This window comes from Electrophorus electricus, chromosome 15 (genome assembly GCF_013358815.1).
Source record: "Electrophorus electricus isolate fEleEle1 chromosome 15, fEleEle1.pri, whole genome shotgun sequence".
NCBI lineage: Eukaryota > Metazoa > Chordata > Actinopteri > Gymnotiformes > Gymnotidae > Electrophorus > Electrophorus electricus.
Window position 1 is genome coordinate 16,123,168 of NC_049549.1, and position 27,383 is coordinate 16,150,550.

The 27,383-nt window shown below is 45.3% G+C and overlaps 1 protein-coding gene across 1 annotated transcript in view; it reads right to left on the reverse strand.

The window, feature by feature from the left end:
* Positions 1-1,069: 1,069 nt before the first annotated feature.
* Positions 1,070-27,383, reverse strand: part of cbl (Cbl proto-oncogene, E3 ubiquitin protein ligase) — a 30,363-nt gene continuing 4,049 nt past the window's right edge. Inside the window, exons 2-16 of the mRNA XM_035534235.1 lie at positions 26,107-26,354; positions 16,057-16,203; positions 15,708-15,867; positions 10,264-10,385; positions 8,832-8,969; positions 8,316-8,403; positions 8,097-8,228; positions 7,784-8,005; positions 7,332-7,466; positions 6,852-7,214; positions 6,627-6,721; positions 6,254-6,412; positions 5,953-6,062; positions 5,583-5,786; positions 1,070-5,387 (exon numbers count right to left, since the gene is read on the reverse strand). Of these exons, the coding sequence (XP_035390128.1) occupies positions 5,122-5,387; positions 5,583-5,786; positions 5,953-6,062; positions 6,254-6,412; positions 6,627-6,721; positions 6,852-7,214; positions 7,332-7,466; positions 7,784-8,005; positions 8,097-8,228; positions 8,316-8,403; positions 8,832-8,969; positions 10,264-10,385; positions 15,708-15,867; positions 16,057-16,203; positions 26,107-26,354 (2,589 nt within the window). The 3' untranslated portion in view covers positions 1,070-5,121. The remainder of the gene's footprint in view (positions 5,388-5,582; positions 5,787-5,952; positions 6,063-6,253; positions 6,413-6,626; positions 6,722-6,851; positions 7,215-7,331; positions 7,467-7,783; positions 8,006-8,096; positions 8,229-8,315; positions 8,404-8,831; positions 8,970-10,263; positions 10,386-15,707; positions 15,868-16,056; positions 16,204-26,106; positions 26,355-27,383) is intronic.

The window sequence follows — 27,383 nt, forward strand, 5'->3', positions numbered from 1 at the left end:
CACTATGTCCCTAAGAGAGGCTGGCCAGAGCGCAGCCTCGTGTGCACAGATCAACAGGGGCTTCAGTCATTCACACATTTCAGAGGGATATCAGGTATGCCATGGTTACTGCTTCTGTGGGTTTGACTGGTCATAAAACATTTTGGTTTAATTGCTACATAGAAATAGAAATTGAGTGCCATATCTTTTATAGTTTCTCACTCATTTCTTAGACTAGAAAAAGGGCTTCAACCAGAGGAAGACATCACATGTTCACAGAGTGAAATGCAATTTTTGACTTGGATGTCCAAAGAAACACCATATGCCAAGGAATTTCTGACTGGACAATTCTGGATAACGTTTTCAGACAGGGAGGCATACCAGGGTTGGATTCGACATTCCTGCTCATTTTTTTCCCCAGGTGCTTTCCAAGAGAAAATGTCAAGTGTGATATAGATGAAGCTCTCTGGCCTGACAGGGATCAAAGATTGTACCAAAGACTATTTTGTGTTCATATACTGACCATGGAAGCAGGTTGTGATTTGTTTTCAGAGCGAGTCAGAACTTTTATGTGTGAATCTGACCATGTGTCTGCCTAAATCCTTCTGAACTAACCTTTTTTTTTTAGGTATGAGACTAAACACATTATTTACTTAAATGGACATCCTGTGTAGGTTTGCACGCACAATTTATCTATTCATTGGTTACCTTGTTTGTATAGGTTTGAACAAATCCCACAAATATAAAAGCATTAAGGGAAAATGTAAGCAACATTTCAATTTGCAGTGACATTGAAACGTTTTATAACGTGGGTATTGTGTTGCAATTGTTTTGTTATGTAGGCACATTTGTTGTGAGAAATCTTTTATATCAGTTGAGAGAAACTAATGCATTCTATATTGTTTGGTTATATGTGTAATACTCCCAAATACACACAACAGTGAAGTTATGGACAAAGACAGAAGCTTCTACCTAAGAGAAGAATTTAATTCTTAAAGCTGCTGACAAGTAAACTAAGATTTTAAAGCTATTAAGCTAATTATAGTAATATTCTAATGGAAAAAAAACAGTATTGCAATGCAAAACAAGCTCAACTACTATCCGTTTATTCAAAATTGCTTTAATAACATGTATAAATTCAAAAATTAAAATGACTTCATGAAGGAAGGATCTCTGGGTTGGAGTACATCAACATTAATAAATAACATTAGTCTTTTTTTCTTTACAAATGAAACGAAACACAAACACACACCCCTCTACATGTGAACTACTTCTGGAAGAGGGAATGGTCTCTGTTGCTTTGCACCCCACTGGTTTCCAGTTTGTATATACTGCTGAGCCTTCACAGCAAGACGTTTAATTGTACACACCTGCTTTATGATTGAGGGATTCATTCTTACAGTTGTTCAGTTTGACAGAATATTTCTTTCTCTAAAGTGTACCTTAGTGGGCCAAACTTCCATGTATGCTCGTACTGAAATATCACCATTTTATACAGTATCACCAAATATATTTGGCATTATTGTGCCCTTTAAATCTAAATGACACTGTGTAGCCAGATGTCTGCCTGGTTAAGAACAAACACCCAGCCGTAACTGGATCTAACCTACAGAGTACCAAGTTCAGATCACAGAAGTCACGCCGGTGCGCACTCTCCCACTTTCAGACGAACACAGTTTTTAAAAAATCAAAATCAAAAAGAATCATGGCACTGGCAAACGATGGCAGTCTGAATGATGAACATGACTATCAGTAAGGGAAAGGAAATCTCAGAGCCACAGTTGCATGGCAAGATACTCACGCTCGCTCGCTCTCACTCTCTCTGAGAGGGTGAGAGGAGGAATCCATTGTTTCAGTCCTGTACCACCAAGCCATGTTCCACTAGTTACGAGAAAGGTTCACGAGCATCTCGCTTTAAAGATCATCACATGGACAAATGGAATAAATATGTTCTAACACTGACTTCTGGTAATGTCCTCAAATTTACACGCTTTGTCCCTTTTAATTTAGCTGCAAGGATGTTATCTATCAGCACCAGACTGGTAAATGTACCAGGTGTTTTACCATCAATGTTGAGAGTACCTATAAGTAGAGACTGAGGACATTGTCTTTTTTCTATAAATTTAATTCAATAGCATAGCACTGTGCATACTTTTGATGTGATGAGTCAGCAAAAAAACAAAAACAACAAACAAAACAAAAAAACCCTAAAATAGTTAAGGAAATTATGGCAAAATGAGGAAAGCGCTCCCTCTTGTGGACTGAACCGGGAGATTCCAGTCAACTGTTTTGATGTCACTGAAAAAAGGTTAGAGAAACATTGAAGAACAATGGGCTTGTGTCAAAACATCACAGATCATTCACTCATTACAGGAATAAGGCCGTATGCTGGGCAGTAGAACAAAACCAACATTACTAAAAACTTATGGCACTGCTCACAGTATTGCTCACATCAGTAAACACAAAAAAAAATAATTAAAACAAATTCTGACATATACAGGAATGCAAAATGAAATAAAAACATTGCCATTCACATGTTCTATATAAGTAACTTTATACAATTGATTTTAAAGTGACAGTATCGTAGCACAAATTGGTGTATTGTGCGAAGTATTGTAAAACACGCACAAGTGTGCAGAGGCTCACGCCCACTAGATATACAATATCGACAAGAAATACAGTAATCAGAATGAAACGAATCCAACAGTCCTGGTGAGAAAAAGAACCCTTACTTCACATGATGCAATTAAAACATGAACTACACAATAAAACGGTCAACATTTGTGTCGAGCGCAAATGGAGTAAAAATCTGTTAAAATGATTCAAGGTTGTATATCATCTGGGAAACTGGGTAGATGTTTCTTTCAGTTCAACAGGATTAATGTACCTACAAGCTTCATATTGTGGAAGTACCTGCAATGCCTGTGCAATATTTTAGGGAAAACAGACCACCCCCCACCCACCCAAACCCTCCCACATGCTGAACACAGAGAGGCATCAAGGATCACATACTGACAACCAATAACTACTTGACAATAAGGATTAAAGTTAGGGTTGACAATAAGATAAGTAGGTCCGTCTTAACCCTCACCTCACACATGGCCAGTACAGCTCACTCTGACCCAGACGGACCACTGCCCCAAACAACTGCCCCCCATGACGGAGTACACCTGACCACTTCAGTTGTAAGGTTCTGCGAAATTACTACATCAAAGAGTGACCTAAAGGTAGTGGTTCAGGGCGCCTGCCCTGAACAAGAGAACATCGGTACTAGTTCAACATTTCACTGCTCGTACAATACTGACAGAGGCTGTTTAGACTTACGGCATTCCTGAGAAGAGGGAGAGATTGGGGAGGACTCGGCCGAAAGAGCCACCACTCAACTACTCCCACGGCCTGGAAAACGGGGTGGACAAGTGAATGCGTGCGCTGGACAGGCCCAACCGCGGGGTGAGTAAGGTTGACTTCACGCCAAACACCAACACCAGCACGAAAAAGAACGGCGAATCTGCACATCTTTACACCGATCTACGTCATCAACAGACGACAGGGTGGAGAGAGGGAGAGGGATAGGGAGAGAGAGAGGAAAAAACAACACAGAAGCCAGCCTGTCCCACAAGCTGGTAGGAATTTCAAGTATGCTACATAATCAAATTAAACTGAACAGATACTGTCACTTTAAAATAGGTTAAACACAATATTCACAAATATACATTTAAGGCTTAATTGTTTAGCACTAACAATAGTAGCAGCAGTAAAGCACTTCTGAATTAATAATAAAAACAAGAACATTAATGCCTTAACAACAACAACAACAACAACAACAACAACAATAATAATAATAATAATAATAATAATAATAATATTAAAGTGATCAATGATTTCACTTTGATGAACAGCTTCAGATAAAAGCCAAACTCATGCCAAAATGGGAGCAATTTCAGTCCCAGTTCAAGACAGAAAGCTGGCCAGGGGGCTGGTCTGGACTAGCAAGCACGTCCTTCTCACAAAGCCAGACGTCACCATCACCGAGCGAGAGCTCAGCTTGTGTACAACACCACGTGTGGTAGAGCACAGTGCCTTTATGAGAAGCACATTTACATCAGGCTGTGATTCTGCGTCGCACAGACAGGCTAAAGTTTACAACACACACAAGCCTGGGTCAGAACGCATTTAACAGACATGTTGAAATTCTACCTGGATCCTAAAATTACACTCATGACCTGTTTCACTATCTGCCACCATGTAAAATATTAATGGAGTCAAAAGAGAGGTTGTAACATCGAATTCAGAGTTTCACAGAACTTTCTTGAAGCTAAACGTATATCTATTACAGTAATGCTACACAACAGCATAGGCAGTGCAGGTGATTAATGTTGGTTAAAGCCAATTACAAAGCGTCACCGTCCAGTGACTTCACACAGCTCTAGTGCTCCACACACACACACACACGCACACGCACACGCACACGGAGAAAACTCCAGCGACCACGGATTACTGATGCCCAACTTCAGATCAGTATCCCAAGGATGCCACCGCAAGCACAGGAAGCTGAAGTAGCAGATTGTGGTCTGGGGACTAATCACTCATGCCATGCTACTTTAGAGAAAACACACACGCGCACGCACGCACACAGTCTCTAGAAAGTACCAAAGCAACACAATTAAAGGCCATTTTTGACATCAGCAAAATGTTTAGCTGCAGGTGTCTGCATGTCTGCCTGGTGGTTGAGAGAACAGTCGTAAGGAGGAGGATGCTGCTGCCTCTGCCACTCCCACCCTGCAGCTGCTCCAACCCCTCTCCACCCTACAAGTGTATATATTAACTATTTTCAGTATGCAGACTTATATATTAAATTATAAAACACACAATAGTTTATTTCTTGTCCTTGCTCGAGTCTGACTTAAAGCCTCAGGGGACATGCAAATGCCTCGAGACGAACTCCAGGAAACGCACTCGCGCGGGCGGGTACGTGGGGCACCGAGCCGTGGCCTTAGCCGAAGTAGGCCGGCGTCACACCGTGCCGGAGCAACGGTCAGAGGGTGGCAGGTAGGCACTCCCCGGACGTGTGGGTGGGGCTAAACGCAGGGTGAGGTCTCCGGTCCGATGCAGACGCAGCCGGGGCTCGGGTGAGAGGTGAGGCTACGTGAGGATGTGCGCCGTGGAGGGCACCGACACAAACTCGCGCAGGATGTTCTTGGCCATCTCGATGTTGTTCTGCGCGATCATCAACGCCTTCTGGATGTCCTGGTAGGAGTAGCCCTGGCTCATCAGGAGCTCTATCTCGCTGCTCATCTGCGGGTTGCCGGGAGCCGGCCCCGACGGCGCGGGGCTGGGCCGGCGATCCGAGTTGATCCGGCGTGGTAGGGGCTTGGGGGGACGCTCCGGAGCCTCGGCCGAGTCGATTGCTGGTGGAGGAAAGACGCGAGTGCCCGTAAAGAGGGGAGAACGGAAAACACAAGCCCTGTTAGACGTGGGCAGCAGAAGACTGATCCTATGTGCTCTATGAATGTCAGTGAAAAAAAAACTTGTTTCAGACACATTCGAACACTCCAAATGCAGGACGTGCCGAGGTTTCGTTCGAGTCAGCTTCGTGTACTCACATGCTGACGTGCCGGGCTCGCTGTCCATGGAGAGACGGTGGAACGCTGCCGAAGAGCTGGCCACCTCGGAGAGCGGGCGCCTCCCCACAGGCAGGGGGGGCTTGGGGAAGTCGTAGCCATCCTCCTCTTCCTCTACCTGCTCCTCCTCACGCTCGGCCTCGCGGGGCCCGTTGGAGCTCACCAGCGGCGGTAGCTCGGAGTAGTCTTGGGACGAAAGGAGAACTGGGTGTTTACACGGACACACCTCGCCGCCCAGGACACGCGAGCGCGGCCGAGCAACACAAGCGAAGCGGTGGTACTTTGTCTGCCCATACGGGTGGGCCGTGTAATGTCTGCGTGCTCCTCAAAGAGGAGCTGGAGGGAAGGGTACCTGAGTCTCTGGCCTGGTGCGAGAGGGAGGCTGTGAGTGCCTGGGCCTGTATGTTGTACATGGCTTCATACATCTGCGGGCCCTCGGAGTCCATGTCACTGTGCACGGGCCTGCAGAAACAAGCAGAAATTCAACCAGTTGGCACACAGCATCTGGTAGGTTACCACATGAATGCAACCAGTTACAAGCAACACAGAGCCTCCACCTACAAGGCGCAGAAAGAATTCGGGCCTATGAAGTAGATAATGCATCATGTTTAACAGTGCGCCGTGGGGCTTAAAGTGCAGGAGGGGCGGCGTACCTGGAGTTGAGAGACGCCTGGGGGGGTCTGGGCACTGCCTCCCCGAGGGAGGGGCTCACAGTGGGCAGCACGGGGCGAGAACTGGGGCTCATGTAGTCAGAGTCCTCGTCACTCTCGCATCCGTCCTCTCCTGTCAGACGCTTCACCGCAGGGAGAGGCCTGCCAGTGTAAACACACAGACACGGACATATGCACGAATAATAAGCACAAATGAAATCACACAGCCCTCCACAAGCAAACATAATATTGCACTTGTACAAACTTATTTACCAGCAATCTTTCCTAGTACTTAATGCAGAAATTCACAGCACAAACGTTTTCCTGCACCTTCATACATACACAGCGGGTGCTTTGGGGGCGGATCTACACGTACCTGGCTGCCAGGGAGTAGATGGCATTGGCCGAGGCAGAGGGCTTCACTTTGGGGTTGTCGTAATCGGCTCCACCTGAGGCTGACGCGCCAAGGCTCTGCGGCATTGAGACAAATTCAAATCCACTACTGCGTTCCAGAATATTCCGCGATACAGAAGGTGAGGTGGCTGGCCCCCGGGAGCAGTCGAGACCCTGCCCTTTCAGGAGGAGAGAGGTATGAACGTACCAGCTGGTGGTCCAGACTGTTGTTCCTCTGGGCGTCTGACCGGGTGTCCAGGGCCGAGGGCAGTGCCAACGGAAGGGAGTGGCGGTTGGACAGCTCGCGTACCCCGCGCGAGTCCACTCCTGCAGCGGGTGACTGGGAGGGCGCTTTGGGCACGGGGCGGGGGTTCCAGTCCAACACGTTGCGGTTGGGTGGAGCAGGAGGCAGCTTGTCACGGGCGGGTTCGCCAGGCGTGCAGGGCAGCGGGCGTCTCTGGAGCCGACCTTCAGGCGCGGCGGGGTGGGGGCGGTCTGGTGGAGGGGGCGGGGGCAGGTCCCGCAGAGCTGGGGGCAGCGGTAATGGCTTGTCCTTGTGGTGGGAAGGAGCCTGACAACAGGTGGGTATAAGCAGGCACAGACCACACTGCAGTGGCAACCTTCGGACTCATTACCTACTCCATAACAAAAGCACTAGTGAACTTCCCTCCAGAACACTGAGAGTTACCTTTGATGTGGCCCCTGGGCTGGAGGCCCCTGGGGGGTTGGGCGGTCGGTGCTGGTTCAGCAGGTCTAGACGTGGGGGCACAGGGGGCAAACTGGAATGAGGAGCTGCTGACAGCGGGGATGGAGGTCTCTCCACCTGCAAGACAGCAAACAAACTGGCTGCCACCATACTTCAAAGGTTTGAAGACGTCAGCGGGCCCTGTGCAGAACCAAAACGTCTGGCCTGGTTTAACTTTCAGACAGATTAGGGCAACCAGATTACAAAGCAGGACCCTGAACACTGCACACCTAGATGGTGAGAGGTCGGGTGACCGGCTGGGCTCTGTCTCTCATGTGACACCAACAGGAAGGATGCCACATCTGATGTGCACCCAGCAATGGGGGCGACGTCCCCCCAGCACCGATCACCGGTGGGCATTAACAAAGCGGATAACTAGGGGGCGCTCTACTCACTTTAGTGCCAGCTAACTTGCTCATCATGAGGTGAGGGTCCTCAAGCCGGTCGTCATCGTCGTCGTCATAGCTGGGGGAGGGAGCCCCTTCTGCCCCAAACATGCTCCTGCAACCCCCGTAGGAGCTACCGCTGTTGTCCTTGGGGTCGAAGGGGTCCACCACGATGGGCTCGGTGCCCTTGATCTCGCAGCGGCAGAAAGGACATCCCTGGCCCTCCGACTCCTGCAAGGGGTAAAAGTGAGAGAGTCTAAGCAGGCCACGGGCAGTCGCTGGCCCTGCCCTGTGCAGACTGGTCTCCGCCCTGTGCTCTTGCCTGCCACGCCGTAAGGCAGGACGTGCACATGAGGTGACCGCACGGCTCGATCTTCACATCTTTGTCGTTCTCGGCGCAGATCTTGCACAGCTGGAAAGTGGAGCCCATTTCGCAGTAGAGCTCGTACTGCTCCTGAAGAACAAAACGGGAGCGCATTACAGCCATGAATGTGCTACGGTGTTAGGCGGGGTGCAGGCGTGTGCATGTGTGCGTGTTCACCTGGGTGACTTTGATATGGTCTTGCGGTGAGGGCTCACAGAGGCTTGTGAGGTCAGGGTTCTGAGTGCGCCCGTCAGGGAACAGATAGCTGTGTAACAGATGCTGATCTCAGTCACTGAGCCATTTCTAGCATTCACCAATGTCAATTAGATTACAAAGTAATACCCATGAACACTGAGCAATAATAATAATATTATTATTATTATTATTATTAACAACAAAAGCAGCAAAGTATAGAATGAATACTACAGCACAATTACCACCACTTCCTGGCACATCCTGAAGTTTGAGTCTATACTGAGACACTGCTTTTAAATAAAGACAGATAATCTCCAGGCTTTCCAGAAAGCATTTTAAGAAGCTTAACAGTACTGCACAAATGGCCGGTGGGAAAAACGTGCAAACCCTTATCCTGCCAAATGATTGGCAGTAGTGTATGATTTGGGGTGGGGGGGGGGGAAGGGTTGAGACCTAACGGGAAAGCAACAGCTTACAACTGAATCTGAACAAACTCACAATCCTTCCCGAAAGCCGTCGATGAGAGCCTGGAAGAGGGGCTTGTTGTGGGGGATGGTCTGGAGAATGTTCCCGTCTGCGGTAACGTAGCCAATCGCCCACTGGCCCAGGCGTGTGCAGCTCAGCCTGAAAATGTAGCTGCAAGGGCACGACCATTTAGCGTTACATTTCAGTAACACAGCACCGCGTTACAGCAAGACTAGAGCTGAAACCATTCGACATTAATGACAGTGTTGACAAAAACTATGGACAAATGTTTCCCCGTGTTGATTTTTTTGTTTACCTTTGAAGTGGGTTCAAACCATGAATTTCTGACTTAACCTGAATGCTCAATAAGAAGCAAGGCATGGGAGCAAGTTTTATGTGAGATATGCCAGAATCAGCTGACTTTCCACAGAAGTCCAACATGCTTGAGCAACTGAAAGGAAAATGTCCTGGTGTGGATTGCAGAGATCTAGCAGTAGTGCGCTAGTTGAACTGCACCTCCATGCCAGTGTCCTTGAGGACATGAATCTCAGCAGTACTATCCAAAATGAATATGATGCTTGGACAGAATAAGCTAACAGCTTTGTGCCTGAGAGTGGTGGTGTTTCACATTGCTTAAACAAAACAATCAACAAAAAAAGTGTGCGCCAAGTGACTTGCTACAATCTCAATATTAACAAGCCCTTTTTAAGCTGATTAATCAATTATATGAATAACAGATAAGCAAAATGCGTCTTTGCAATTCTAAACATGACAGTGCTGGCACTGCAGTAACGGGGCACAGTGTTGGCACCTGCCTGAATCAGTCACAGAGAGAATATCAGCCTTGTTCTTATCCCCTTTAAGACAAAGAGGTTCAGCATGGACTGCATCTTATAAAGACTAAATCGGACCTACAGACCGATGCGGAGCTCCCTAATGAATATTCAAGTGTCTGGCTCCAGGTCATCTCATGGCGGGTTCACTCTGCGATGTCCGCTATGACATCACTTGGAAATTTACAATACGTCTATTGACGTTAGGTACCATGCTGTTCTGTGAGCCACTGGGAGCGTGACGGCTTCTGAGAAGCCGTGAATTGTCCCCTGTGTGTCCCTGCCATTGGTTGTGTGAAAGTCCGCTTGTGTCACGAATGGCCATCTGGACGGGGGCGTGGCTGCATGAAAGTATACAGTAGGTATCTTATACCAAAGGACAATGCATGAAGTCTCTCATGTCTATGCAGGTGTAGCAGAGAGGCCACAAAGGCTTGGGAGTTATGATTCTGAAGTAGCAGCATGGAGATTTTAGTGTGTGTGTATGTGTGTGTGTGTGTGTGTAATTATAAACGCATGTTTGTGCATGCTTGTGCATGTTACCTGCCAAGTCTCTGTGTCAAACCTCATGTGCATAGGTGTGTGTGCGCATGCATGTAGGACTCTTGTGTATGTGTGTGCATGTGTATTACCTGCCAGGCTTGTGGATGAACTTCTGCAGTCGAGCTTTGACCTCATCGTAGGTGAGAAAGGCCATGTAGCCTGGGTGAGTCACAGCCAGGCTGTTCCAGTTCCGCAACAGAGATGACCACGGCTGCACAGCGCGTGCGCACACACACAGACAGAGACACAGTCAGGATCTAAAACTAAATACACAGTGTGGGTTAACTTTGCCTGCATTGGAAAGAAAAGACAAAACATGCTCGTTTGTGTGCTACACCAACAGTCAATGACCATGAGCAGAGCAGGAGTTCTGGGAGCTCCAGTGGGAATGAGTCACCCTCACAGCTATGGCTAAAAACACAGCGCTTCAAACTGACACTGAAGGATGTGCAATTGTAACGAGCAAGTTTTCACTGAATGGGAGAACAGAAGGAAGAACTCAAGCAGACTGAATCATTCCCTCATGAATCAACGATGTGCATGCCAACAACACAACACGCTTTATTCGTTGGCAAACAGAATGCAAACCTTGTTTGGAAAGCAGCACTGCATCTTCACAAACAACGCCTCCTTTGATGAACCAAGTGACGATTTGAGCAGCCCACTAATATAATGAACACTAAACTAACTTTAAATTAAAACAATGATAAAAGTTCTTAGTACCCACGTACAAGAAAAAGTGTACTGCACAATAACAGATTTACAGTTTTCCCTTCAATCAAGTACCATTTATATAGGAAATGCCATTTATAAGAGAAAGCTATAAAATGCTGAACACTCAAAGTTAAATAGAAAATAAACATAACCTAGAAAACACTCACAGAAAACAGACTACCTATAAAGCTAAAGGCATACAAGTGGGATTTAAGCCATATTTTAAAAAACGAGGTGAAAGAATCAGAACGTCTAATGTGAGTTGGGAGATTATTCCAGAAGTTTGGGATCCAAGCAGCAAATCAACCTTCTGCTTCGGTTTCTTCCTCAGTAACACCAGGAGCTCTGACTTGAGTTCCCTAATAGTCTCTGACCAGCATAAGGCATTAGCATTTCATGAATATATCCCAGTGCTTCCCTGCGCAGCACCTGCTAAGCGAGAACCAGTCATTTAAACTCGATCCTACACCTTAGTGGTGGCCAGTGAAGTAAGGCCAGCAGTGGGCTAACGCGTCTGCCACACCTGGACCCAGAGAGAAGACGAGCGGCTGAGTATTGCACCAGCAGACCGCTGCCCCTTGGTTGAGGTGGGTAAAAAAAAAAAAAAAAAAAGGGGGCATCACAACAAAGTGAGAGGACAGTCCCACAGAAATGGCATATCTCTCATTTTTCCTATATTCCTAAAACGAAAAAAGCCAGACTGCAACTAAAGAAACCCATTCAATGTGAAGTGTAACTAGGAGTCCAAATAATAAAATTGCCTTGTTTTTCAGAGAAAGATTAACTCTTGACGTGAGTGGACCAAGAGCTGCCTACACATCTCCCATAAGATCGCTGGAATTGAATCAGGGTTTGTCTGGTCCTCAATCAGCTACCAGATACTAGATAACATGTACTTTATTGCTATAATGTAGTCCAGTAGATTGGATCATTTATTGAAATCATTAAGCATCATAGAAAAATAACTGTGTGCCAACTGCATAAAAATAAAAAAATATTAAAAATTCAAATGAACTACCGAGTGGTAGAAAATAAACTCGGGTTAAGAACAGAAACGTGGAGGGCTCCACAAGTAAGATTAGCTATGATGGGCTGCTCATCTCCCACTGATTCTAAGCAATTCTATACATCTAGTTGAAATAGAGTTGCAGTATCTGCAGGCAGTCACACATGGGGCTGAAATCCATAAATGACGCTGGGCACAGGTGTGTGGAACCTGTGTGGCTGGCACTGCAAACAAGGCTTGCTGCACGCAAACTGCACCTCACCTCTGAACAGAAATCTGCCTCAGAGAAACTATGCAGGAACATAACATTTAAAATCCATATAATAAGTGTCAAAATATTCAACCATTCTTTTAAAATGGCAAGTCAATACGATATTTGAAAGTGGCACCCGTTTTCTAAAGACCTGAAACCCCGATGAAACCCTGTATAAGTCATGAGCTCTGTGCCAATGTGTCTGCGCTGTGACATCTATTGCTTTACCAAGCACACCTGCAGTTCTGATCCAGCCATGCATGCAGCTTATGCAGCATTTCAAATCTGCGCGCAGACCTGGCAGCTAATCGCTTCCGTTAGCCTGCTTACAGGAACAGACTTGAGAACCGATAAAACTGATCTGAAACTTTTTTTGGCTGAATTTTGCCTGTGGTCAGTGAGCATGTCACACTTCACTTATGCAGAGCCAAGCAGTAATGCAACACCTCTAATCTGTTTATCGTGTGAGAAACAAGCCAGTGCCCTCAATGTCGCGCATATGCAATGCTGCCATTCAGAAAGCAGGCCTTCTCAGCTCCAGGCTTTCGGACCTGCTACTCAGAACAGTTCCAAGTTTCTCATGCTCCCAGCGCACCATATCCAGCTCAGATATGTTCCGGTAGGAAAAACTAGAAACTTGGGATTTGTGAAAAAAGGATTTAAAACAACCCGAGGATAATCACTCTCTAAAATGCATGCATAATACCTGTTAGAAAAGCAATAAAATCTTTACTCCATATTTCATTTGTTTGAGTTTGACTGCAAAGTGCATCTCAATGGAAACCAGACATGGGCAACAACAGAAGCTGGATTTCAAAGGTGACCTCAGTGGTACAAAACCTTCAAATGCTCTGACGGAGCACCGTTTCTATGCAGCTCACCCACCATCCCAGTGGACTGATCCAATCAGAACCAAATGACATGCATGACCTTGCTGGGTGCTGCTTCAGCAAAGGGCATGCGGACACCTATTTGTGGCTGAGGGTGGGTCCAAACAAAGGGGGTGGTTCTCCAAGGCCAGCAGCCACAGTGCCAACAGCAGAGATGCACAAGGAGGACAGTACAGCATCGTCATCATTAGAAATGTAATTTTCTAAATATTTAACAACTACACAGCACAACGGTTCTCAACAGGCCCAAGCTTATGCTTTTAGGACACTGATGCGAATCCCACCGACTTAAAAGATCCCCTCATCCTCCCCAGATGAACCTTAATGCAGAGAGATAAGGGCAGGAGCGATATGTGCTGGTAGCCTGCGTTGCAGAGAGCTCTAATGTCTGCTTTGAGCCCACTACTAACAGAGGAGCATGGGCCACAGAGAGCGCCCCTCTCGCAACAGACATGTTAGATGGCAGAGAGGAGGGAGGAGGGAAGGAGAGAGAGAGAATAACTTTGTCGTTCTGATTAAAATTGTGACTGAGGATTTAGGGACAACGGTTTACATGAAACATGCTGTAATAGGGCCTAGTATTTCAATCAGAACAGCTGTGTGACATGAGCTAGATTGAGTGATTATATACTGCATACATATTCATGGCGTCTAATTTGCATGAGGTGAGGAAGCGAAACCTGTTGTCAACGTATGCTTTTCTAAATCTGCAATACTGACTTCTTTAAGTGTTTGGATTAAAAACAGTCAAGATGAGCCCGGAAGCCGCCCTTTTGACAAATGTACATCACTGTGCATTTATGTGGAGAAGGACAGCATGCTAAGAAAGAACGCAGCCAGGAGGTAAATTGGGTTAAGATGTTTACAATGGGTACAATTTCTCTTCTGAAAAATTAACCGTTTAAACCACCCCTGTGCTACTGATTGAAACATCAATCAGTTCTGGTTTTTTTATTCTGATTGAGGTGTTTATATGGAGCATTTTCATTTGGTTTAGGCTCCATGTCAACCCTCCTACTGACTCGAGTCCTCACACACAACAGTGGAATGGATCCCAAAACCATGCAGCAGAATTCATGGACCTGATCATCTAACTGGAGAAAACCAGTAGTGCTTTACAACAGGCATCACATCATTCAATTAACATTCAACAATGGGAGCCAATTCCCTACCTTTTACAAACTACACTGGCCATCATAAAAGCGCTTTTAAAATCACTGAACCTGAGCTGTATGCTCAATGTGTTTTAAGTGCTAATTTTAAATGTAATTCAATTTTTGCTTAGTTTAACAATAAACAATTTCAAAAACACCCAGCCCTAGGACATCTGGATACGTCATGCGAAACAGACCGAAGGAACAGCATGTTACAAAGCCTCCGAGTTCCAATTTCCTGGATGCAGATTTGATCCCAGCTTTTGATAAAGTCTGGAAGGACCTCACTTTTCCCTGCCTCTCTGTCATTTGTATTCCTGGCACAGATCTCCTATTTCTCATTTCAACCAGACAATATTTTATATCTGCTCAGAAACACAAAGCTTCCCCTGCCGTCCTCAGTCGAGGGGTTACTCAAGGATCTTCTCTTGGCCCTCTTCATAATCTGCATTCTCACTTGATGCCAGATAACTTGTTCAGGTTATTTGTCGTCACAGACTCGGTTTTCATTTTTACGTTGATGATGCACTAATTCAGATCAGTACTTCCACAGTCATTCTTCCACGCTCACTAATCATGTGCTGGATACACTAATTTTCTCTAACCTTGATAATCCAAATCTCACTACTGACATTTCTGAAATGCAAGTTCCTAACCTGTTTGCAACCTTTGTTTATCTACTTTTTCCATTGTTTCACACCACTCTGCCCTTTACCCAGCATAAAGAATGTGGAAACTCCAGTTCATGACTTCATGGCTACAAGGCTAATAGTCTGGGAATGGGTTAGAAGGTTAAGCCACGATGAAACCACTACGGTAGCATAAAAATGCAGCTCAAGCAACGTGCTCACATCATTCCAATCCTTTACAACATGCAGCGGTTACAATTTTATCTTTTACAACCGGTACTGGTTACAGCCACATCCTTTTAATGGCTAGTGGTTAGAGTTACACCCTTTATAATCTATACTGGTTACAGCTGCATTCCTATTAACCTGCATTGGTTACCAGTTACAGTTACATACTTTAAAACCTGTACTGGTTATACCTCACACCCCATGCCAACATGTCCTTTCTAGTGAACAATGCTCAGTCTAGTGACCTTGAGCTTGGTAAACCTGGAAAAGGTGCTTTATATTTAAAACACATTTTTATTATGATTTAATATGACAAGAGGTTTCTGCTTAGTTTACTTCTTAGCAGGTTTAGACTTTAAGGCTGCTAAAGCCTAAACTAACCCTTACTGAATAATAAAAATATGAACTGCAAAAGAAAAACCAGTCCTGTTACTAATGAAATGTTTGTGGGTGCTGGTAAAATACATTTCAAACACAGTCGGTCTAATTTCACACTAAAAATAATAAAGAATCATAATAGATCGTTTTAAAAAGTGCAGCTGTTCCCTGGTGTAAGCACATTTCTGTGCTAACACTCAACAGTGGCCACTGTTAAACCTGAGCTACCACCAACAGAGACAGTCAGCGGTAGGCCGAAGCGTGGGAGTGTGACATTGCACCTGAAAGAGCCTGGTGAAGATGTCAAACTCAAACACAGAGATGTAGTCATTACAGGTGAGGTCAATTCGTTGGACTTGAGTTGCCATGGCCTCCAGGCCGGAGCTGATTGGGTGGAACTCATGCAGGGCCTGTCGGAATATCTTCCACGGCACTATGGTCCTGCACAAGGTGAAGCACACAACACCACTGGGTCACACACACTACAGTCCTGCAGAGTCAGGTGGAGCACAACCCAGCATTAAGTCACACACTCCACCACAGTGAGTTATGCTCATAATGGGACAGAAATGCTACGCCTGATATAACAAAATACTTATAAGCTGATTGGGTGCATGGGAGAAACCTCACTTGTCACCAAATGATCTCCTCCAGAACTCTGCTGCATCTGCCTTGGTGATTCTGAAGTTATCGCCTTGGAACAAGCCATTGGGGAAGATGGCCTTGAGCTCGGCCAGCATGTGACTGAAGATCAGCGAGAGTTTGGTCAGGTTCCGTCTAAAAGAAAGGAACACAGGAGAGGACAGCCAAGGGTCAAAGGTCAGTCACAATTAAAAAAAAAATTGTTTTTTTAAAGCCATTAAACATTAGCCTGTGAAGTGTCATGATTGAGGAACCGCCACATTATCGAATGCTCTAGAGATTGTAGAGGCTGTTGATTTCACCTTTTAAAAAAAAATAAAAAATTCCTCCATGTTCAGGTAAGGTACTCCCTGGGAACTGGAGCTGAGCAGACAGGGAAAGCACATTCCACCCCCTGTGGAGATGAAGGCAGCCGCACACAGCGGCATGAGGAAGATGATGGGTGAGTTGGACAAGGCCCACATGAGCAGGGAGGCTACAGCATTTTTCTGATTCCACTGGCCCTGGGCATATGGGCCCAGGCAAGGCGTGCAGCCCCGCAGGGGGAGAGAGGGGGAAAGAGAGCTGTGATTTACAGGGCAGCACAGCGGGGGTTTGTGTGAGCTCTGCGGCCTGGAGAATTAACATGCACAAGAGCGCGCCAGTGTGTGGCAGGACTGCAGCTGCTTCCAGACGAAGAGTCCCAAATCTCAAATGTACCCCCCCACCCCCACCACACACACACACAGTTACAAAGCCTGTGCTCACAGAGATGGTCACTGAAACATTCACCAAGGCACTCCCCAACAGTGACAGGAGCGAGTGATGGCCCACTTTCAACACAGTGGAAAGGTGGCAATGTGCCGCTGTGCGAGGACCAGCTGTGCGGCACCTCTAAACGCCAGGGCAGCTTCAAATTCCAGCATGTGGTCAGGGCGGAATGCCATGTGTGCAACAATACGGAGTGAGCACATGAAGGAGTGTTACAGTTTAGCAACCAGCCTTTAAATGTGACGCTGGGAGAGGAGCTGTGATGAGACGGGCAGGAGAGAAGAGATCTGTGATGTGACTGGTATGCAGAAGAGGCTCAAAGACTGCTGTGTGTGTGAAAAGGGGACCGCTGGGAAGGTCTGTATACTCAGCCCCAAATAGCAAACAAGGATATGCACTCTGAAAGGACGACGCTACAGTAAACACAGTGCGGCCAAAGCCCAGGCTTATGTGGACACTAAGTGCGACAACCAGAATACCAATGTGAATATTGTGAACAAGCTCTTCAGTGCCTGAGATAAGCATTTGAGAAGCTGTCATGTGCAGATATGCCTAAATTCAGAGGCCTCCTTTAAAGTGTTCGGAAGAAATTTGACAGTGACTTGGACCTGAAGCCAGAGTCGACACCCTGATCTGATACTGAGCTCTGCATACAACACCAAATGTCAAAGAAAAACTGCTTTTTTTTTTTTTGGACACCAACACCAACCTTCATGTTCTGCAACCTAGCAGGGGCCAAACTAAAGTGTCCAGTAGGTTCTCCAAAACCAAGAGGAGTCTAGAAAGTCCTCCATAAACAGTTAACATCAATCGCCAGTCATGGATTGTCAGAGATTTCTACAATTCTAATCTAAACCGTGCTACCAGGGGAAGTGGTCGTAAAATGTGTTACATTACTGGCATGCTAGCGTCACAGGTCAAAACATACAGGGCAACAAATGCCAGGACGGCACAAGCGACGCTCAACCAGCAATTGCTCCACTACATCTCCGTGCGACTATAATATGGACACAAACCGATTACAGTTTTGTCATAACCTCGATTTCTCTGAAGGGCAAAAATTCATCTCCTGAAAATAACCTCAAATTCTCTGGATTGGATCTCGTCCCATGGGACTCTAGCCAAGTTTGTTAGCTTAGCTACTATGCTAGCCGGGATAACGCTACATGGAGCTTCTTCCTTCCTCTGGGATTCCTGCCAGCACACTGCACTGGGCAGCTCCTTTCCAACCCATTTCTTTTCTTTATATGAAGCCCACACACACAAACACACGCACGCATTCATGCATGTTGCAGGTAAAGGCTATATAAAGGCTGCGCCTGCTTTATGTAGGCTTCATACTTCATATAAAGAAAAGAAATGGGTTGGAAAGGAGCTGCCCAGTGCATATATATCTCTCTCTCTCTCCTGTAAGACAGCTCTTAAAAACGATCCTTTGGGACAATTGCTGCTTTCTTTATGTGTGCTTTCGCTTATATTACACAGCAATGGCAGTAACTACTTAATCTGAGAATTCATCACCCGAGACTACATCACTGAGAGATTACAGTCCAACAGCCAAAAGCACTGAAGACTACACAGTACTAGATATTTCAAAAGTGGCGTGTGTTTCTCGACTATATTAAAGCATTTGTTGCTCTCAAGACTAACTCTTGGAATGATGTTACAATGCTCCCCATTTCCTCGGCCTGATGACCTTGATGATGAGTACAAGCCAATCTACAGGCACTTCAGGACGTTCCCTCATCTGCACTGACGCCTGCTGGTCGTACCTAAAACATGACCTCACATCCTCTGTGACAGTCACTGCAACACACACTGCAGATCAGGGCAGGAGTGTGTTCATATACTAGTGCGTAGTCTGGGGTACTACAGCAATCCTGGGTCATGCCATTAACCTGATGAATAAGTCTTTCTAATTTAAACGATGAATTACAACAGATCACTTTTGAAAAAGTCACCTAATCACATTTCATTAGGTGATTAGCATTTAGTGTTTTGCATGCCACAAGACTCTAATTAGGTACCAAGTCAGTCATTCATACATTCTATTATGTGTCTGAATTAGCTGAATAAAGACCTTATTGCTTTTTATTTAAATACTATACTGCTATTTCTCCACAGCTAATAACAGACTGTGGTGCAGTGGGTAATTCTAATATTCTCTCCTTACAAAAGAAAAAAAGAAAAAACAAACAAACAAACAAACAAACAAACAAACAAACAAAAACACACCCCAAACCCAGGCAGCCAATCAAACCTCTGCCACAATCCCATCTGTGGCTGAGGTACAGCCATGAGAGCCTAGCAAGTCTATGGTGAATTCATCCCCCACACTGTTGCCATAATGACTAAGTGGAGACCAGTGTGGAGAGCTCATCCCGCCTGGCCTTCCCTGGCCTGCCCTGGGCGGGGAGAGCTCCTCTCCAGTGCCCGCCTCATGGGCCAAGCTTTCCCTAGATACTGCGCTTTTGTAAGCTTGACTCCTCTTTTGGCCTGAACTTTGACCTGCAGCTGGCGGCTCCCTTCCTGTTTCCTGTTTTCCATGATAAAACGGCCAGGCCAACGAGAGAGAGAGAGAGAGAGAGAGAGAGAGAGAGACAGAGAGAGAGAGACAGAGAGAGAGAGACAGAGAGAGAGAGAGAGAGAGAGAGAGAGAGAGAGAGAGAGAGAGAGAGAGAGAGAGAGAACAAGAGAGAGCTGTCAGCTAATGCTGACTGTATACCATCAGAGAGCCCTTCCTCTGGCCTGGGACCTTCCCACCTATAAGCTCAGCACAATATGGCCACAAAACAATCATTTAGGAAAGCGATTTTTTTGCAATTGTGTATTTTTAGTTCTAGATTAAAGCACACTAGTCTCATATTTCTTTCTGCATGTAGGCGTAGTACAGAGATCATTTTGTCATTTACCATCATAAAATGTGCATGTTTAACGTGCCTTATGTACGGATCTTTCTGACCAATGACAAAGAAAAGGCATAAAGTGAGAGCTTACTTGTTATTGTTGCAATTGAATAGTTGTGCAAGCATGTACACTTTGGCAAACACTTCTCTTTTGACACACAGCATTTCTCAACCATAGACCATCACACTTCTGTGTTTTCTGTGGTTTTTTTATGTAAAGACAACAGACTGCGTGAATCCTGCAAGGGCAAAAATACCCGGCAGCTGAGAGTAGGTCATTCCAGGGCTGACACAAAGGATCATTACTTAAGCAAGCTCGCTCCAGTCTGGAGAGCTTATCCATTTCAGTCCAGCACCATGCAGAGGCTGCAGTGATGCCTATGATGTATATGGATGCCAAGGGAGAACTCAGAGACAACACGTTATTCAACAGATGACCTTTGTCCAAAATGTCCTATTTTTCTGAAACTCTTGTGTATGTCCATTTTACTACAATTTTGAGATCTATAACGTGTACACACACACACACACACACACACACACACACACACACACACACACACACACACACACACACACACACACACAAAGAGTTCCCTTTGTGGAAATGGACCCAGGTCATAAGATGGGTTTCCTTTTCAACAGAGTCATCACTTTATGAATTTAACTCCGGAACTGGCTTCACACTAGATCTCTGCCAGGAAACAGCAGTGACAGGAGGCTCACACCCCACTGCGCACACACATTCACACCATAAATACAAAAATATCAAAGTCCCTTCACATCCACCGGAAAGAAAAAAAAAAAAAACCCATCTTCAAAATATTTGTCTGTTTGTTCTCATAGATCTGACCTTTAAAGCTGTTCAGAAGAAGACACTTAAAGGGATGAGAGATCAATGTAGCACGCGTGTTTTGGCTGGGCCATTGGAGGAAACTGGGACGCGTCCTGTAGCTGCCAGTGAGCTCACCAGGTCAGAAAAGCTGGTTGTTTTGCGAGTGAGCGTGCTGGTGTGCGAGTATCCAGCCCTCCTGAAAGGCAAGGCAGGGAGGACTACAGACCAGCATCCCTCGGAAGTGATGAGTGCCGTCTGCATCCAGCCTGCAGCGGCGTAGGAGGTAAATGCCAAATGACCTTCCTGCGGAAAGTACAGCGAGGAAGCTGGTGAAATGGGGTCCTTTAGTGGTTTCATTCCTTTAATCACTGCATGTTAATTTGTATTTATGTCTTCTTGAGAACAATGCAGCTTGTTAAAACAAATGATGAAAGATTCGTCCTTATCGTGGTTCCTATGTATCAGACAGTGTAACACTCAAAGGAGCTTTAAAATAACAGCCTAACTGCTTAAGATTAAAGGACCTTGACATGGTCTTAGCACCTGACCTCTCAGGAGGTAAAAGGCCTAATTTAATACATTTAAATAAAAAACAAAAGCCCACAAAGTAGAGCTTACAAGAAGAAACTATGTCAGCTTCGAATTGTTCATAAAGGAAGATTTTTGAATTTCTTTAGTACAACATTTCTAGTCACCAAATACTGCCTGTAAGCATGCGATAAAACTGAAATGGTATCTGTAGATCTCGGACAGCCCTAATGCGCCCCCCAGCCCAAGAAACACGGAAGAACAAAAGACATCTGCAGAGTTTTTCTGTGATCAGAAGAAATCAAGCGCCTGCAATGGTTGTGCCTTTATCTACAATCTTAACCATGTGACAAAACTCTCATTACCTCCTCTGAGATGAGGTTCACTCTTCGCTCAAGTTGAGCGAGTAGTCCCAGAACGTGCCGCGGAACACGATGCTGGCACCGTGCGCACAGCATAAGCCGGCACCTACGCCTCAACAAACGCACCTGTGACGATTACGCTGGGGCCAGTACCAGAGGAAGCTCTGGCAAGTTCACCACACAAAAGGAGCATGAAGAGTCTGTTACACCACAAGAGCATGAAAGCTGCCTCTGGGCTAACACACGTGGATCGAGGCCTCGTTAGCTTGCTATCTGCCGGCGTGTTACCGGATCGCCATAACGGATCCTTTCATGCAGAGTTCCCAGGTTTGAGATAAGATGAGGCGATAATGAAATGCAGCTGGGAGCTCAGACTGTGGGTGCACCCCTGTGCCCACCCATGTAGGGACACGAGGCCAAAAATCACTGTGGTTTAATTTTAGCGCCTGGTACGATGGCCCAATTCAAACCGAGTCTGCATGCACAGAAACAAGGACACAGCGGCACACTAAAAACAGCTCAACCTGGCAGAACTCAGCCCGCTCACACAGGAGGGCCCGAAACCCAAACAGTGCATTCACCAAGAGGGTAAACGGTCTGTGGGCACTGTGGAGCAGGGTTACGGGACTGGCGCGACCCGATCACAGGCTTCCAGCAGTCGCCCGCCATAGCCTGTGCTGTAGTGGAGGACAGCAGTGGGGAAGTCCCTGTAGCCCTTCCTCCGGGCCCAGATGGCACAGTGCCCAGGAGTACTAAAACTCACAGGGATTATATGACGGGTTTTCATATAATCCAGATATCCTGTAGATTACAACATTCATGTTGCATTGCTGAACACGCTTACAAAGATCAGCGCGAAAAAACTGCATCACTACCTTTAGTTATGCTAATCAGAATGTGTGCGTTAAACGACAAGACCGAGGCCTGACACCCCTGTTCAGCATAACATATGGAACAACACCATCAACACAACAGGGGGGGAGTGTTAAAGCAGTGTGTTAATCCATGTGTGAACACATGCTGAATGTGGTAACAAGCACATTACTCCACTTTGGGTTTTTAAAGTGCTGATTCCTGCACAGTCTCACTGCATTATGATGAATGTGCATTAGGAATGGTGCGCATGGAGTAGGAACTGGGAGTGAAGTTATCAGGAAGAGTGGTGTCCACGTGAACACAGTGTGACTGCTATACCAAGTGTTAGTCATAGATCCCTTACACACCGGTCAGGCACGTCACCCCCTCAACCACAGTTTTAGCATGAAATTCTGCTCCAAAACATATCAAAAGAGAGGGAGGATATGAGGACTTAATGGGAAAAGGGAGACATTCCAACAAGATGTTTTCAGACCTCATCAGTCCCCGGATAAGCCAAGCCTGAATACCATAAGCCTCCTCCCCAAGAATGTACATTAACTGTCAAAGTGTTTTGGATTATATTAAGTCCACAATGTCAAGCCATCTGATCCGATCTCCTTGACTTGTGCAAGAGAGCTGCTTCTTTTCGGGCTTGGGAAGAGAAAAAAGTGTAACAGCAATGAAAAACAGGTTCGAAAGTAATTTTTGGTGTGATGTTTTTATAGCCTGCCCCCTCGCCCACACTAAAGCCAAGTCATGGTGTCACGATGGTAACAGTGCTCGCTTTGAGGAACTGAAATTCCGAAGGTCAACCAAAAAGTTTTCTAGCAAAGTCTTTTCTCTCTTCTGGCAACAGCGTTAGGTTCCTAAAACAGTTGTTACACGATTATCCAACCTATCTTCATTCTGTTACTGCACCTTAAAAAAAGACAGATACAAGCTCTGATCTGATAGGCTGCCCTGTATTGTGCCTCATTCAAAACGCACTGAGAGCTGAAACGTGCCCAAGAACGCCTATATGAAGGCTAAACTGCTGCAGGCTGAATAGGCAGAGACATGTAAATGAGTTTGTTCTGGTGACATCAGACAAACAGTGATTCCATATATGGACTGTATGGAACAGAGGCAGTGAATGGAGCGTTAAGAATCTTTAACACTATTTACATATTACTTTTTCAAAATTATTTTCAATAAACTGCGGAACATTCAGTATTCTATGATGAGAACCTTTTGATACTGTAATGTTTAACCCTTAGAAGAATGGCGTGATGCCTCAAAAACAGTCACTAACATTAATAATAATAATATCAAAATATTATGAATATGAATATTAATATTAATAATAATAATAATAATAATAATTTAGGTTTATATAGTGCCCTTCACAAATCCAAGGACACTTCAAGTAATATATACATATTTAAACAATAGAGTTTAGAGAGAGAGAGAGAGATTACGACGGGTAAAAAGAACAGGGAAAAGTTTTCAGTGAGGATTTGACAGATGTCGGTGACACGCAGTTACGGAGAGACTGAGGCAGAGAACTCGAAAGTTTTTGGGCAGCGGCGCTTAAAGATCTGCCACCCAATCTAATTTGACGTACATTAAGTCAAGAGATGGAAGATCTAAGTGTGCGAGAGGGCCGGTATGGGAGAATAAGTTTAACCTTTAGACAACTAAACAATGATCTCAAAAACAGACACTGTAGTTTTAATATGGTCATGCTGAACCTTTACTTTTGAGAAATCACTCTTCGGTCCTCTAATCATTACATAATCACTACATATTCACCAGCAACACAACATTAGAAAAGCACAAAGTAATACAGTTTATATGTAATGCAATAACGACACAGCTAGACAAACTATAAACTCCAACTCCATACACACACACACACACAAAATGGTGTGATTGCCGCACAATAAAAGCGAAACCATGTACATTCTGTTGAATTAAAGCTGAGATTACACACTTCAGCTCTCTATTTCAAATCCAATGTGCCAAAACCAAAACCACAAATTTTCACCGTCTACGGTCCATTTTCTGTTAAAAGCAACCGTTTTAATTAGTTGCGATGCAATATGATGAACACACAGATTCTCTGGCATGCTTGACCGATCTTTTTCTCCAGGGCAATTAGAAAATACCACCAATTAATTTGTAATATTTTTTCAATTTTCCATTACCTTTTATAAAGTGTCATTAATGAAGTACAACCTGCAAGTGTGCATTTGCAATCATGGCATTTGGTTTAAGTGGGAAAAGCTCTGCTCAGTTACGGACACTAAGTGACACTAAGCCTACTGGAGCTGCACCCGAAACATGTGAAAACTATAAAGTGCACGATATTCAATCGTCTCTGAGAATTTTACTTCACGTATTTCATGTAAAAATAATTCGGAAACATGAAAGTCAAAGAACGAGGGTGCACCAAGAGAAGGAGTCTTCCCAGTTCACAACAGCGTGCAAGCGAGATCACATGTAAACACCCAGTGCCAGCTCAGAATCACCAGCAGAACACAGCCGAGGTAGCAGGGGTGGCGAGGCCCGTCAGCAAACAAGGACTTCAAAAAAAAAAGCACCGCCTTTCACGACTCAGAAAGCAGAAATGCAACAGACAGCTTGCATGAGTCCTGCTTATACAGCATGGAGGTTCCAAACGGCACTATTTAAGTTTAACACAAGGTTATCGGCCCTTGTTGGGTTGAATGTTTGAATAAGTACTCACAGTACAAATTTGCACAGTTGCAATAATTCTACTCACAGAATTACATGCCATGAAAAACAGCATTATTGTAAAACCTGCATGCGCACGTCTAATGTCGAAGGCCACGTTGACCGGCATTCTGTCCACGCTGGTACAGAAACAAAAGCTTGCGTGAGCACCATATATGGCTCGCTGGGCCTGTGTGATGTCCATTCAAATCTCAAAAGAGAAATGATCGTAGGCCTCTTCTCTTTTATACTATGGAGAAGCTTTGCACTGATGAAAGATGAAACAAGCCATTAAACGTCTATGTACAAGAGGGGGGAGAAAAAACAACAACAAAAAAAACACTTGGCAAACAGCAGCAAAAAATGAGAGTCCATAATGGAGGCCAGTATATTTCAGGTCAGTTAAAAGCATGCTGACTGTCCCTGACAGACCACTTCCTCCTTTTCACCATTTGCATTTAATAGGTCTTTATCCAGTAATAAAACACCAGTGTTGCAAAGAGAAGCCACGGAGCAGATGCAATCTTACAGTGATACAAAATCCATGTGGCCCAGGCAGCTAATCCATGACATTTGCCTCTTAACACAATGGGAACACAAACCAGGAGATGTCCAACAATCAACTATGTAAGCAGCTTTTCACAATTCAAGACCTGACACACAGTTTCACAACTGATGAGTGCTTCTGCTTATAGCTCAACCTCCCACACACTGAGCTTAGCCAAGATAGTGAGCCATTTCTCCTTGCTGAGAACTACTTCTCAAAACACTGACCAGCAGTACCACAACCCTCAGAGGGTGGTCGAAGGCTTATCGAATTGATCACAATTCACTTCTTTTGTACCTTAATTTTGACATTGTGTATAGACCGTGCACATGTTAAGTGCAGCTGTTTTTAAGGTTGTTGTGGGTGATCTCATTAGGCCAAGACTGAAGCAAGATTGTGTCTTGCGCTTGGTAAGCAGAAATGCCTGACTGTGAGCCTGGTCCTCATGAGTGCACCAAAAGGAAGAGCTTACTACAGGCATGGTTTGTGAACAACAGGTTTGATGGGGAGGCACCTGGACTGGGCCTAACGGCTCACCTTGGCTGGGAGTTCTCCTCATACATGCGTTCTTTGCCTTCCTTGAAGAGGCTGATGGTCTGCTTGGTCTTCTTTGTCAGGTTCTCCATGAAGACGCGAAAGTATTCGTTATCGCCCAGTGTCTCCATCTTGCCCTCGTAGCGGGACAGGATGGTGCGTAAGTGCTGGTAGGTGTCTGGTAGCAGGTCCAGGATGTACGGGGGACTGTTCTTCAGGGCAAGCTTGGGGTTCTGGCATAATCGCACCACCTTGACAGAAACACAGAAGTGCCACTAAAGAAGTTAGGCTGACAAATCATTTACATACTAAAATTACACATTATGGAAAAAGATAAAACAAAAATAAATATTTAGCTAATGAATCATCTTAGGAACTGTCCCCAAAGATCGCTTTCTCTATCCATAAAATCACTTAACTGAAGAAACAGAAGAACACATGATAATTAGGTGATCAGAAATGATACTTGGATAAATTGTTATAAGATTAGGGACAAATGTGTCTTCCTCTGGTTCAGGTGGTGCCAACGACCTCAAACGGGTCATCATTGGGGATCAGTAAGCCACTAGATTTCTGTGTGGAGTATTTACTCCTTTACTTTACTGCTCTATGTACTGCTTTTTCTAAGCACACACTTTAGAAAACTGAAATCAACACTGCAGCTGACCACCCTAAAATGAACAAATTAGAGAGAAAAGCACAGGGTGGAAAAAGAGAAGCAGCACCAAGGACTGGTCTACCCTGAGAGCTGATGACGGTCTTTTTACAGAACGCATCCAAACACTATGCAATAACAGCCTCCATATTTGACTTCAAAATGACTAATCCCAAGTTACAAACTTAGATCTGCCAAAGCTTTCTGCTCAGACATACAGGCCCTGCCTGACTATTGTTGGTGCAGTAGCTATGCGCCGTCACCTTCTGAACTATTGATCAAGATGTGGGTGGGAAATTTGAGGAAACTGCGATCTGCTCAGATGTCAAGGCCCCAGCGGGAGCTGCGCTGCACAACAGCACCGGCCTGTAGCTGCTCGGAGCCGAGGGGTGGGAGCAGCAGGGTAACCTTGGCCCTTAGCTGTGCGCGAGCCGTGACTGGGGCAGCAAGCAAATGATGTCACTGTGAGGTCACAATAGAGTGCATTCTCATGCCCGCCCCATGTTTGGCTCATACCCGCTAAACATTGGTGCCTACAGTCCTGACAACCAGGAGATAAGACTGCCGTCATTGGGGCATCCAAATAATTATCAGTAAGCATGCATGCCATTATGCCAAGATGTGG